Source organism: Gavialis gangeticus, unplaced genomic scaffold (assembly GCF_001723915.1).
Source record: "Gavialis gangeticus isolate Ggan-Ray unplaced genomic scaffold, GavGan_comp1, whole genome shotgun sequence".
In the NCBI taxonomy this organism is placed as follows: domain Eukaryota; kingdom Metazoa; phylum Chordata; order Crocodylia; family Gavialidae; genus Gavialis; species Gavialis gangeticus.
In genome coordinates this window covers 16873719-16888771 of record NW_017728993.1, presented here as the reverse complement: position 1 = coordinate 16888771, position 15053 = coordinate 16873719, and the positions used below count along the sequence as shown (strand labels likewise).

Genomic DNA, 15053 nt, shown 5'->3' with positions numbered 1-15053 from the left:
AGGCCACAGCTGGAGTCCTGTGTCCAGTTCTGGGCGCCGCACTTCAAGAGGGATGTGGGGAACCTGGAGAGGGTCCAGAGGAGGCCACTCGTATGATTGGGGGCCTCCGTGGCCAGCCCTATGAGGAGAGGCTGAGGGACCTGAATCTCTTCAGTCTCCGCAAGAGGAGACTGAGGGGGGATCTGGTGGCTGCCTACAACTTTATCAGGGGCCAGCAGCAGGGACTCGGGGAAAGTCTGTTCACCAGGGCCCCCCTTGGAGTCACCAGGAACAATGGCCACAAGCGGAGGGAGGAGAGGTTTAGGTTAGATATTAGGAAGAACTGCTTCACAGTAAGGGTGGCCAGAGCCTGGAATAGGCTTCCCAGAGAGGTGGTGCTCTCACCTTCCCTGGAGATCTTCAAGAGGAGACTGGACAGGCACCTGGCTGGGGTCTTATGACCCCTACCACCCCCAGTGCTCCTTCCTGCCCATGGCAGGGGTTCGGACTAGATGACCTGTCTAGGTCCCTTCCAACTCAGTGATTCTATGATTCTACTCTTATATCCCTCTTATTTTGTATTTGTTCTGAACTTTCGTCAACAGTTTCCTAAAAATATAATGGCTAGGAAAAGAGGATGTCATTTATAACTTCAAGTGTAATAACATACTCATGCTGCCACGTATTTTTGTATACATTATAAATTATTGGAAGTAAATTATTTTTGAGGCAAGTTTACAGGTAGGATGTTTCCATAGACACAAAGTTGTTGTTGGATGGTTATGCAGCTAAGTTTTGTATTCAAGAGAGAAAAAAGTTCTTTGTGGCCCCTACAGGTGACCAACAGAACCCTTGGAGCATGGGTGTAATGGATTAAATACAATATATAATGGTGGACCAAGTATTGCAAGTGAATTAAAAGCTCAAGAAGAGAGGAGGGAGGGAAATGTGGTCCAGAAGGGGCTCTCACAACTACTTCTCTGTTCAACCCTTGGACAGATTGACTATCACCAGCCACAGATCAGAAGCTGTCATTCCCGATTTCAAGACCAGCCCTGGCCATATCCTGCTGTCCCTTCCATTAACTTGTTAAGCTCCAGTTTGGGTTCCTTGCCTTATAACCCGGTTTGGGAAGCTGTTCCAGGACTTTGCTTCGGTTAGGGACCTTCTTCTGTGGTTCAGTCTATATTTATTCATGACCATTGGCTCCTGTACTTGTATTATCCTCTAACTATAATAGCACTTCTGCTGCCCTTCTGTTTACCTCTGATGTATTGATGATGAGTTGGCCTCTCCCCTCCCAACCTTTGTTTTGCTGGGCTAACCAAACCAAACTTTCTTAACCTCCTCTCCCAGGCTAGGTTCTCTGCACCTGTTGCAGCTTAAATTCATCTTCTTCGAGCACAGATGCCAGCACTGTGCATACAATACTACATGAAGTCTTACCAGTGCATTGTACAATGGTATTAATGTTTCCCTGATGTTGCTAAAAATACTTTGCTTAATCCTGGAATAACATTTTTACAGCTGCATTGCACTGGTAGCTCAGGGTCCTCCTATGATTGGTCAATGCACCTTATGCAGCTTGTCCTATGAGATTTCACAGTCCAAGCCACAAGGTTGTCTAATTCTTGGATGATCCTCTCTTAGTATGAGGAGTGCCTATAGATTTCATAAACATGCACCTGGTTTTTGCACCAGTTTCTCTGATGAAACTATTAAACAGGAGTGGTCCCAAAGCCAATCCCAGAGGAATGACCTAGTAATCTCCCTCCACCCTGGTAAGTCCTCTTTCACCGTAACTCATTGTAATTTTCCCTTTAGCTGTTCCTTATTCATTTTATAATTCCAGTACTAATCCTTATCACCTCCTGTGTTTAAAAGGCAGGAGTGAAGTTGGGAGAACTTTTGACCAAATTCCCTGCCCCAGGAGACCAGTAGGATCTATGAGACATGTTGCAAGACCCATCTTTACACCTGGGCTTTAGGGGAAAGGGTTATTGGGAAGCTATGTGGTGATTCAGCATGCAGATCATAATTGTGATCCGAGCATGTTTCTGACTGCTGTTTATAATGTGTTTGACAGTTACTGCATGTGCTGAGTTTGTCAAAGTGTGTAGAAACTATCTAGGGGAAACTATCTTCAAATAATCAGAATAAATCTGGTAAAATCCATAAGATCTTTTTAAAAAGCCTCAAATGAAAAGCAGATATGTTTTAAACATATCCAGATTTGCCTGTAGCCCTCAAGGGGCTTGGATGTGTCTCGAAAAATCTGGTTGTGAAGTATGATGGTTAAAAACAGAATCAAATAGGTGTATTCTCTTCACTTCTAATAAGCTCAGAAAGGTGCTGTTCTCTAGATGTCTGCATTTGCTCATGCAGTCCTTGTCGTGGTTTCAAGTGGTTCTTCACTTGAGAGACTAACAAGGGCATGGGAGAGGTCAGGTCTTTCCAGGTGTTATACACTATTCTTTAAACTATCAAGCCTTCCACCTGTGATGGCAAGTACTCTGCAGTTCTGCAGCAGAAACCCTCCTTTTCCATTTATAATGCACAGACCAGCTTATACAAGCCATCTCATGGTGGAGCAGATGTACTATATCAACAAGTGCCTCCTGGACAGCTGAATGGTGGCAGGTACAAGCAAGTTGCAAGTGGAAGATAATAGCTGGATGCATGAATAAATAAGAGTGTGCTATTTGTACAGGCCTGATCTGCTAGTTTTATAAAAGGCTGAGCATGGGGCCTGCCTTTTATTTGAAACTTTTACCTTTACAAACTCTTATTCCTACTCTTAGAGAACTAACCCACCAACGGGTTAGTACTGGCAACACAAATAAATGCAGTTTTTCTTGCTTGCTTGCTGGAATGGACTCTGCCATGAGAATAACCCTTCGTTTGGTAGCTGTGCGCCTGGATCCCCTACTGATTTCTAGTGATTTGTCCACTTTAGAAATACCCCAAATGAATAAGCTGAAATAAGCTCAGAGCCTTCCTGGACACCCTGATTATAAGGACATGCACGGTGTCCCGTTGCCCCACTACCAGACACAGTGGCTCTTACAAACAAAGCAACAAGTCAAAAAATAAAAACTTGAAAGGAAGAGAAAATATATATGCAAGAAAATCTATGGCTCAGTCAGATGACAAATGCCCTTCAAAAGTCTCAGGCAAGAACAGAGTAATTCTTTCCCAGTAGAAGGGATTTTGTTGATATGGATTATTTTCTTTGGGTATGTAGGTCTGCACAAGTTTGAATTAACTCAGATTCATGAAACCCCATTAATTGATCTGAGAGATCAGTGAGTCGTGATAGCTAACAGTCGCGTGGATGCTGCTGACCCATGTATATTCCTGTCTATTGGAATTGCACGATCTTTATATATTGGCTTTTCACTATTTTAGAATTCGACACGTTGAATATATAAACAGATTCTGAGGTCCAGTGTTTTTACCGTACTGCGGATCAAGTGGCTTCCACCAGTAGCAGTGCCAAGTAAATGCATTTGCATCAGCAAGAGCCTGAAGTCTCTCAAGTTCTGGGCCCACCGAGACACAGCTTCCTCCTTTCTTCCTTTTCTTCTGTCGCTGTGTCAAAATCACAAGCAAAGGTGGTGGTAACACTAGTATCTGGGGGCTTCACATGTTCTCAAGCTGATATCAGAAGACTGCGGTGGCATATCCTTGGGATGTCCTCTTTTAGGTTGGGCTCTAGGATGCAGGGCTGGCTAATAGTGACATTAAACTGTCCGAGACGGGACAGTGAATCATAGCATTTAGGCTTTTAGCATGTCAAGGAAGCTCCATAGGAGGAAAAGCAAAGGAAAGACATAGAAGGAAGAACTGGGAACCAAGGAACCACTCGTTTTTCTTGAGACAGACAAGGTATATGAGTATGGAAGTAGAAGGAAGTGATATCTCACCTTCTGTTAGTTTACACCATGACGTACTATTCATGGTGGTTTACTTCCTGCTTCCTCAGTATGTTGTTCCTGGTTGTCCGATGCCTTTACTGCTGTGCATATATGAATAAATCTTTAGGCTCACATTGCCCCTTTGCAGCAATGCATCCTGACAGGTGGTCAGAGATGGAAAAGCACTTCACTGATCTGCCCTTAAAGCACATTGCCTTAATACAGAGGCACGGTAAAAACTGCAGTGCTCTACTCTGCCCTGCCAAGCTAACTAGAAGGGGTTATGCTGATTTAATCTTTATGCAAACCCCTGTTGCTAGCCTGTTCTAGAGACATTTCAGTGCTAGAGGGGGAGAAGCCAGTGACAGATATGCATACACTGGATCAAATGTGCTCCTACCAAGCTTTAAAGTAAGCATACTTTTTTTTTACAATGAAAATTAACTTTCAGTCTGAGACATTGAATTGGGAAGGGAGCTGAGGATTGGGGGAGGCTGCATGGATTGCTAAGCAGCCTTCCTGGAGCTCGAGAGCCCTTTTCCTGTGTAACATTTTAGAGCAGCATCTGCTTTATTTCTAGCTTTTCACATGACTGGATTAGAAAGAACCGGTGAAGGCACCATCTCTAAAGGACAGTGCATAGATCTGCATGCTAGTAGGCCTTTAGTTATGTCTCTGCAGTTTTTAAAAAGTTACAGGTAATATCACTTAAAAACACCACAGTGAAAATATAAATGTCCCAGCACAATATACCATTTGCAAGTATACCATGCACACTTCCTACAGGTTTCCAGTGGCTGAGTTATTTGGGAGCATGCGTGGCACCTAGAGAGACCCTGATCTCACTGATGGGTGGCACTCCATTGGCTTCAGTGGTGTTACTTCTGATTTATAGCAGTGAGATCTGAATCAAGACCAATATGCACACATGCCATAATAAAGACTTTAAGAGCCAAACCCTCAAGCTACTGTTAAATGGTGTGGCTCCCCAGAGGTCAATGACACGCTGTCATTTTACACCCCGGATACTATGGATTTCCCCCCAGATCTGTGCCTATAATAATAGTATACAGTTGCTTCCCCTCTTAAGTACAAGTGAGCTCCAGATGGCATGTTGGCCATGTGTTTCACAGCCATCACAACCATTTTATGTATTTAATCCCTTTCTTTTATGTCTTCTCAGTGTTGGAGCCCTTGTTGGACTGTCAATAGCAGCAGTGGTCCTGCTTGCTTTTATCATCACAGTGTGTGTTCTCTGTTATTTGTTCATCAGTACAAAGCCACGCAGCAAGCTGGATACTGGTTTAAACTTACAGACGACAGGTAAGATCAGCTTCATTATGTCAGTATTGACAGATTATCTCCTGTAGAGATAAACAGTTATTCCATCACTGAATTGGCCAAGGCGTTCCTTTCGGAGGGTGGTTCTTAACGGTCCTAGATCAGGGGCGGGCAATTATTTTGGGCAGAGAGCACTTACTGAGTTTTGGCAAGCCATTGGGGGCTGTATGACAGGCAGCCAGGGGCAGATGAATATTAATTTTCTAAATTTTTTAGGGGCCCTGCGGGCTGGATAGAATGGCCTGGCGGGCCGTATTTGGCCCATGGGCCGCATTTTGCCCATCCCCATCCTAGATGAAGTCACACGACTCTGCTGGTATCCCACGTTTTGAATAAGATTTACATCAAAACGCAACATCACCTCTTTTGTCCTTAATGAAGAAGTCATAACATGAATGGTTTGAGATTGTAGAACAACAGATGGGTACAAGAGATAAATCCTCATTGCAGAAAGAGGCCTCTTGCATTTAGAAGTGAGGCAGGATTTGATTAGGATTTTCTGTGCATGTCAATAGAGATGTAAAGCCTTCACATAAGTGGCAAAAGTCTTGAGACAGGGTATACATGCAGCTCCCAGTGAAAACCCCAGGTGATCACAGGTTTTCCCTGTAATTTTTTTCTTCAAGTAACTCTTCTTCGAGGCGCAGGGGTTATTGCTGCAGTTCTAGCAGCTCCCTGCTGCCGTGCACAAATTGTGTCAGAACCCAGCAGAACGAGCTGTTTGCACAACGTTTCTCAACCCGTGAGTCGCAACCCAAAAGTGGGTTGCGGGAATGTATGAAAGGGTCACAAACAAACTTTAAAAATGGATAAAAACACTTTAAAAATGGATCCTTCTTTAAAGGAGAAAAATGTGGGAACCTGGGTTTTCCCTTGAAAGCTGGCAGAGCTCCAGTCTGTAAGGGCTGTCCCCCCATCCCACACACCAGGGGTGCTGGGGCCAGGGACAGTGGGTTGGTAGTGAGGGGCACCAGCAGGGCCAGGGCGGCGTTTTCTATTTAAACTATTTCCTGGGCCAGGACTTGCCATCAATGTTTACACAAGGGTCCTGGTACAAAAAAGGTTGAGAACTGCTGGTTTAGCAGACCATTGCTGGAAGAGCGCACACCCCCAGCACTGTAACACTTTCACGTGTATTTGTGCGAAAGGAATCTGTGCCTGCAGACAGGTGCCATCGTCAACAGAGCAGAGCTTAAAAAAGCAGCTCTTATTGATTTTACTAAAGAAGACTCCCTTGGCAGCCCATTGCAACAGGGATTTTATAGCTGTTATCAGAGTGTCGGTACACTCTGTACATGAGCCAGAACAATGCAGAATTGGACCGGCCAGCAAAGATCACCCTTGCCTGTCTCTAAAGAGAGGCAGGAGGCATCTCTTTCTTCAGGACTTCCCAAACGTTTAAACCTAATTTTTGTACCTGCTCAGTAATGCTCCTGCCAAAACAGGAATATGGTGTCTCTTGCAAGGAGGTCTTGAATGTATTTACTTGTGCTTTGTAAATGGAACTGGTTGACAAATGGAAAACATTTTATGAAAAATGTAACAGTTTTTTTGGGAAGATCTGCAATTTCTCATATCAAAGTATTTGACTGGATGTGCTTGGGAGGCCCACAGTACCATGGCGAAAAGATCAATTCCTGCAGTGGCCTATTAGCAAATATCAGACTAACCACATCAAAAATGTTACGTGAACTTGTGTCCTGTTTCATACCAACATACACGCCCATGATTTCTGTTTTATACCAGCATTTGCTCCCCTGATTTCATACTCCTGAGAACATGCCTTTATTCCTGAAGACAGTTTACAGATTAGTTGGGATATGCAAAACCCCACTTGGGTATGTGGGATGAACAAGGGGACAGAGGAGAAAGTCACATATTCAGTCAGTTGTTCCTAACCTGCAAATTGAAACGTTGACATCTCCCTGATGGAGTGAGAAAGCTGAAATAAAGCTTTAGGTGACCTGCCCAAAGCTGCCTAGACAAGTGTTTGAGGAGAATATAAATGTATCTTGGGAACTTTTACAACATGGCTGTAATCTGCACTGCGTTTCTGTACCGGCTGTATTTCAGATTGCTTCCAGGTTGTGTTGTTTTGTACTTAGATGGGTTTTATTTTTTTGTCTTTTCTCCCTTTCTGTTTTTGCCTTGCTGCTCTTATTTTGGATCTGGGGCTGCTCTGAGTGGCAGTTATTCCCCATTTCAATACCGATAACTTTACAGTCTGGTAAAATGGCCTGTTAGAAATCCAAAGCCAACTTCGTGGCTAGGGAGGAGAGATGTTTGAAAAAGTTGAGACATTTCATTGACAAGCTAGAAAGCTTCCCTCCAGTGTATCCGGGCTTCTGTGGGCCTAAAGCCAAGCAAGATCAGTCTCTGACAAGATTGCTAGGTAGCTTGTCTCGGATGAAAGGAACAGTAAGGACAGCCTCTGTCCTGGCATCTCAACTCTTCCCATCCTTATCACAGCAAAATCAGATCCATGGAATAAAATAACCCAACTGACTTTGAGAAACTACAGGTGAGTTTGAGGTTCAGATCACACTGAGTTTTAGTTATGAACTCAGCTCATTTCCATTTTTCCTGAACTGCTTCAGTCATGCTTTCATATCTCTGCATCATCCATGGGATATGAACAGCACTGTTGTTTCGGCAGTTTGGAGAAAAATACTAGCTTATAAAAAGGACTGTTTTTTCTTCTGTTACATTCTGGAGGTATCAGCCCAGTCACACTTTCAGATTTCAGTAGACAAGCAATTATTTATTGTGCGTCTCTGCTGCCGTATTAGTTAAAAAACTTGTCATTCTTCTGTGAACTTGTTGAAGGTCCCTTGGAAAATAACATGTGAGAATTGCTGAATTGTTACAATAATCATTCAAAGATCGGTTGTAAATCTGACGACAAACAGCAAAACCTTGTAAATATGGCCCATAATCAACTACCGAGCCCTGCAGTGAGCTAGGGCAGCTGGAATCCACCCCTTCATTTAATACTGAATGACTGGCTTAGCCTATTTAAGTAGATATTAAATGAAGTTCCCCAGGATTATCAAGTGCTGTTAAATACAAAAAAGAGTTAGTGCATTAATCCACGATCGAGATTTTAGGGCACCCAGCCCAATTCCACTCTCCCTTAGGCTGGTGTCAGTCAGGAGTTATTACTTTGGAGTTACTGGAGTCATCGTGATGGAAACAATCTCGTACGTGTATTGCTACTCTTGACTCCAGACCGCTCTGAATGAGGCATTGTGCAAACACAAAACAGAAAGACAGTTCCTAGCCCAGAGTGCTTTCTCCGCACAGATCTGAATCCGGCCCAGGATTTATGAAAAAACAGCACCTTTTGCTCTCTATTTCCCTATCCCTGGTTTTTCTTTTGCAGCCTACAGTTCTGGATCTTAGTTCCCTATTTGCCTGGTGTTCATACTCTACTTCAAAAACTAACGTGACCTTCTGGGTCATCGTCTTCAAGTCCAGCCCCCTGCAACAGCAGCCAATCACCTAATAAACATTTGGCCGAAAGAGCCTATGGGAACATCTACACCGGACCCTCCCTTTGGTTCCCAAGGATTCAGCCTATGAGTTAATCCTCTGTCTTAGCGACTTCAGAGGCTCCATTCCCAGTGTCTGAGTGCCCTGCAGCCTTTCCCCACAACTCTCCTTGAGGTAGGGAAGTGCTAGCTGTGTCCATTTTACAGATGCAGAGCTATGGCCCTGAAGGAAGGCCATATTTTAGAAAAATATGAATGTGCCTAAAGATACAGATGGGCATCTCCTGAGAGTTTGAAAGCACCGATGCCTGAAGAAGGGTGATTGCACCTGAAAGCTTGCAAATAACTTCCTTCCAACTACTCAGTTGGTCTAATAAAAGATATCACATCTACCTAAAGACCTTGCCTGCCTATGTCCTTAGACCAACACAGCTACAACCAACAACCCTAAAAGCACCTAGAGCACCCAATTCCCATTGATTTCAATACCTTTATATGTCTGGCCCTATGACACTTGCCCAACTAGAAGCCTGTTACACAGCAGGAAATTGTATCCTGTGCTCCCAAGTCCCAGGCCAGTGGCCCTGGATCTTCCTTTCTTTTCAAGTAGTCCGGCTGACTCTTTGGTTTGAGCAGTAATACCTCTGTGAGAAGCTGTGCCTCTCTCTGCAGTTATATATGGCTTCATTTCCCCTTGCCTGTGTCCTTGTCTTCCTTGTCCATAGGGCAGCTTAGCCCTGCAGCCAAAGAGGTCTTCTCCTCTCTGGGCAAAAGGACCCAAACCTTTCCAACCCAGAGGGTTACTCTGAACAGTCTCTTAGCCCCAGCAGGGGATACTTGAAGGGAATTCAATTGCATGCTATGTTGCCTTTGAAACCCTGAATTATCCCCATGCACAATTAGCCCGAATTAGCCATGCACAATTAGCACAAATGCAGACCTGGGGAGCCAGCAGAACCTGCGTGTGCAGCAATGGTGGGATGGCAAGTGCTGCAGCAGCGGAGGGGGAAGGATGCTAAGCAGCCTTGAGTGAGCGATGGGCAGGGAGAAGAGGCACCAGGCAGGTGGAGGGACAGGAAGAAGGGGTATGGTGCAGTGCGGCTGCTGTGCTGCCCTGTAGGAAGGTGCAGGATAGGCTTCCCGCTCCTGGTCAGCAGGTGGGGAAAGGGATAGGAAGCATGGCTGTCCTCCCCCATGCCTAGCACTACAGGTGCAATGGTGACTGCTGTCACAGTGTGAAAGAGTAGCTAGAGGGCCCTTCTCCTCTCTATCCTTTGTGTCCCTCCATATGCCTAACCACAGTCTGGCCCTTGACACTGTAAATAGGTCTGTTACATGGTGAGGCCTTTTCTTTCTGCCTGTGGGAGCTGGGGCATTGCTCTTGGTCCATCCCATCCAATTGCAAAGCAGTTATGGTGCATTACATTTTCCAGTGGGAGCCAACCCTGTCTTTTAAAACAGCCACCTTCAGACAGGGACCTCTGTGATGGAGCCTGGAGGGAACTGCAGCATTATAAATTACTGGTAAGGCCTGGAGAAGAAGGATATTTAGGACCACTGAGCTGTTTGTTGCTCTTACAAAGCAATGTGATGGACTAAATAAGGAAGACTTCATCATTTCATTTCATAAGGAAAAGCTTGAAAAACAGCCCACTAACTTTCTTGCCCTCCTTTTATAAAGATTCCTAATAGACCATTATAGAGAGAGGCCGAGCATTCAACTACTAGTAATTAAAAACCACCCAAACGCTCACACTTTCTTTTTATCAGCACAGTGGAAATAGCTGGATTCATTTAGTTCCAGAACAAGTTGTTCCCAAAATTCAGGAAACTCTGCTTATTAGCTTTTGAACTAATTTCTGATAACACTACCTGTTATTAAGGTTGCTTGACACTTTCAATTATAAGACCCTCTTTTCAGCTGCTTGTAACTTTGCCATATTTTCACTGTCTCTGCTGAAATTTTCCTGACTGGGTGCCTTCTTCAACAGCCTTCCTGTTTTTATTAGGAAAAGGTCAGATAAAACAGTTCATCCCTTTCCAAAAATGCGGCTAATAGAAAAATAACTTTTTTTGCCCATGTTAAAAAATCCCACCAGTCACTTCTTTGGGAAACTCTAGTGTCTCCCTCTGCTCGGAGCCAGGGCTTGAAAGCTGGCAGTGGGGTGTCATAGGAATCTGGGATTGTGCTTTATGCAATCCATGTAAAAAGTGACTGAAATATTGCCAAGTTTATATGCCTTTTGCAAGATTGCATTTTACACATGTTCCGTAGCAATGTAGATTTTAGCAGCTACATTCCCCAAGGTTTCCATCGGCATTGAATGAACTCCTGTCCAGCCAACAACCCCCCCGCCCCCAAAGGTACCTGTAGGCAGCTCTGGGTTGTTGCAGGTCAGATCCCTGGGACAGAGGGCAGGGGAAGCCCATCTCTGCACCAGGTAAGAAATCTTTTTGTTGTTGAAAAATATCAGTTGGTTGAAACCAAAGTGTTCCTTGGAGAGGAACAATTTCAATACGTGTCTTGGTTCAAAATATTTTGGGAAAAAAGTTTCCAAATCATGCAGATGGCCCATTCCCACAGGTTCAGAATAAAACATGGCTTTTCAGTTGAAAATAATTGCTTTTGAAATATAAGTTAATTATAATAGAAAAAGAAGTGAACTTTGAAATAGGGGGTTTCAAAAACAGAAGGAAATTGATTTTTCCCTCAAATTGTTGTTTCATGAAAAGTTTAGAGATTTCAGTTTTCCATTTTTATTTCAGACAAAGATTTGAAAGCTCAAAAATTTTCCCAAGCTAGGAAAAGCATTTTCTGCCCTGTGCTACTTGTCTCTTCTGTGCTTTTAATGGTTCCCCTGTAAGCCCAGGTGCAATGCTAACTGGTTGGAATGAAGGGGGGCAATTCTCAGACTTGCAGGGGTGGAGAGGGTAGATGATAGATGGGGAACAAAGAGTCTCTGTGGGAAACTGGAACTGGAAGCTGGCAAGGGTAAGACTGAGAATCGGGGACTGGGCCAGGCTGCATATACAGGTCAGGGACCAGGACTAACTAGGTAGGAAAGAGATGCCAGTTGAATGAAAACCCAGGGGAAAGCTCTGGGCAAAGAGTGTATGAGAACTAGACAGCAGGGAAATGGGGCTAATAGGGGTGGAGAGACATATCTTGCAAGGAGCCACAGCATGGGGAGAGGACTTGAATGGGCCAAGACACTGGCATAGTGTCAGTTGTGGGCAGCATGGAGAAGGCTGGCACTAGGATTTATACAGCAAGGAGACTGGGACTGGGAGGAGACGTCTGAGAGGTGGAAAGTAGGACTGGCTAGAAAAGAAGGTGGAATTGGGAGGAAGAGTCAGGGGCAGCACAGGGAGAGGTCAGGGACACAGCGTAGAACGATGTCTGGCCTGGTTTAGGATCTGAAGAGTCAGGGTCTAGTGGAGCGTGATCCCCCTCAGAGTCCTGAGTATCACTACTGCTCTATTGTTAGCAAATATCTGTGAAAACTTTGGCAAAGTGCATCTCACTTTTTTCTACTTCTGGCCCATGCAGAGGATGACATCCAGTTACAGCCGCTGATTACTCAGGGACTTCAAGTGTTCTCAGTCTGTGCTGTGGACCTAAAGGCTCAAACCATGCTGATTATCTATGTGGATGTTAGCACAGTGCCACTGGATAGACCGTTTTTCAATTTTTGTCCTTAAACCAATGCCATTGTACACCCAGCAGCAACACTAAAATAATATTATTAGGCTTGTGAAGACAGGCACTTGGCATTTAAGAAATGCAAGAATTCAAGTTTCCTTTGCAGCCAAATAGATGCTTAACGGCCATCTTTGTCTTTGAAAATCTTCCCTTAAATCTGTTTGCAAAATGGGGTTATATCTCCCTGCTTTCCTGTGGGTTTGTGAAGCTTTCATTATAAGGCATGCTGAGATTGCAGGGTGGACAGTACTTTGGAAGTGCTAATTAATATTATAACATTCCCTACTAATCCTCCCAATCTACTTTTGCATCTGGAAAGCAAGAAGGTTTCTACCAGGTCCTTTAGGAAACTGTTCTCCAGTTTAATGGATCTCACTGTTAGCAAAACTAAGACTAAATTTGTCTTTGGATTCCATGCCATATTCTGAACCACCCTGAATAACTCCTCTCCATCCTGGTGTTTATGCCTTTGTAGCATCTGTCACCCAGTCATTACACTGCACGGGTGGGCAACATGCGGCCTGTGGGCCGGATGTGGCCCACTAGGCCATTCTGTCCAGCCTGCAGGGCCCCTAAAAAATGTAGAAAATTAATATTTATCTGCCCCTGGCTGCCTGTCATGCTTGCCAAAACTCAGTAAGCAGCCCTCTGCCCAAAATAATTGCCCGCCCCTGCATTACAGGTTCATACAGATTAGAGAGGAAAAGACCTGCACCCTAAGTCAGCCAGCTCACTTTCCCCCATAGCTGGAGGCTGGTTCCCTGCAGTGGACTGTGGGGTAAGCCCCAGATGTTGCTTTCTTGTAACAGAGATGTATGCTTCTGTTTGCTTTACTGTGCACTGTTTTTGTCTTTCAGACAGTGAGACTAGAGGGAGTTCTCTATGTTAAAAACAGAGGCACTGGACTGGATTCCACCCAAGCTCTCATGAAATAGGTACAGTGACATTTCTGTCCATCCTATCCCTTCTCCCCGCATCCTGCACCCTTGGGTCTCTGGATAGCAGATCAGAGGAGCAGAGTCATTTTTCAAAATGAAGGATTTTGAAGGATGGCAACAACAGAAAAGGGATGACTGATTTAGGCACTGGTGGCCCCTGTGTCACTGGCTGTGTTTGATTCAGCCAGGACAGCTCCTTCTTGGTGGTGCAGGTGTCTCTAACTTTATGTGGGTTCTGTATGTACGAATTTGCTCTTATGCGATGACCCTTTTTATACCAAAAGTTTGTTATGTGCAAGATAAATTCACTCTTATGCGATTGGCTGTCTGCAGTCCACTGCTCTGCGGTGGATTGTGGGAGTGACGAGCACCAAAATACAGTCTCCTGTGTGGATCTGTGCTTCTTGCTTGCTGTCTGCAACACGTGTTTCTGTAGCTGCCATCCCATTATGGCTTCTAAGTGTCCCACTAGCTGATCTCCTACCCCTCTCCCTGGTCCATCAATGAAGCCTTCACCACCCTCTCTTCCTACTGACTAAACATTCACCACCCCCCTGTGCTTGTGTGCACTGTCTGCCATCGGTGAGTACCAAAATTGTCATGTAAAAGTGATAGAAATGAGTCTGGGGGTCAGTCCAGTTGAGGTCTTGCAACGTATCCCTATTTGTTCCATTGTAAAGTGGATTTCCTTTATGCGAATTCGAGTTACGCGCCGTTTTCCAGGAACTCATGCACAGCATAAAGTGAGGGAAACCTGTCTGTTGAACCTGCTGCAAGGATCTCAGCACTTTGAAACCTTGTGATGACAACAGGAGATGGAAAAGTGGCAGAAGCAGCGTGTCGCAGACCGAACCGAGAATCCAGAGCCACCCGCCCCACATGGAAACATGTGCCTGAGTTGCATTAGGACCTTTCAATCCCGCATTGGCCTCATCAGCTGTCTTTGGGACCACAGATAAGGCAAGCGTGGAAGATGGTCTTCCTCAACTGTGAGGGATTGCCGATGACGCGGAGAGGGATAGGGGTCCTCTGATGCTGTCGTTACATTATTGGTCAGGGGGTCTCAGTGCTTACCAGCAAGGCAGCTGACCTGACTTTGTTTGGGAGGACCCTATGCTAGATGGATGGGAATAGTTTAGCACTGCTCTGCTTCCTGAGTGCGCCCACAGAGGCACGGAGAGGGAACCTTCCAAAGACTGAAGTGTCTTGGCCTGTCTCAGTTTCATGCTGGAATCTATGGACAAAGTGAAGCTGCTCATCTCTCAGACCCAGGCAGAAGCACTGAAAATGCAAACCAGGACAGACAAGATGGACTTTGGCCTTGAGAGGGAATTTATGAATACTACCGAGGACTCGAGTTGGCACAAAACATTCATTCTGCTTTCTGCTTCTGGAGAAAGCTCATGGCTAAAGACTATTGCATGTGTACACAGCCATGAACGAGCAGTGTCTCTCAAAAGGGAGGGAAGGAACCTTTTGGGCTCAATAATTGTTCTGAGAATAGCTGGAACATGCGCAAGCAGCAAATCTGCCTTTCCTCATCTCCCGTCCTACCCAGCAAGCCGCTGCATGAGGCCTGGGAGCCTCAGCTTACCTCACACGGCTGGCCACTTCACCAGCAGCAAGAAGGAAGTTGCTGTTTGGCTTTGTTGAAACATTATGAAAAAAACTCCCATTCTGACGT

General features: G+C 44.9%; 1 protein-coding gene across 1 annotated transcript in view; it reads left to right on the top strand.

The window, feature by feature from the left end:
* Positions 1-15053, top strand: part of FAM159A (family with sequence similarity 159 member A) — a 32457-nt gene that overhangs the window by 9416 nt on the left and 7988 nt on the right. Inside the window, exons 2-3 of the mRNA XM_019501290.1 lie at positions 5080-5219; positions 13289-13366. Coding sequence (XP_019356835.1) covers positions 5080-5219; positions 13289-13320 — 172 coding nt within the window. The 3' untranslated portion in view covers positions 13321-13366. The remainder of the gene's footprint in view (positions 1-5079; positions 5220-13288; positions 13367-15053) is intronic.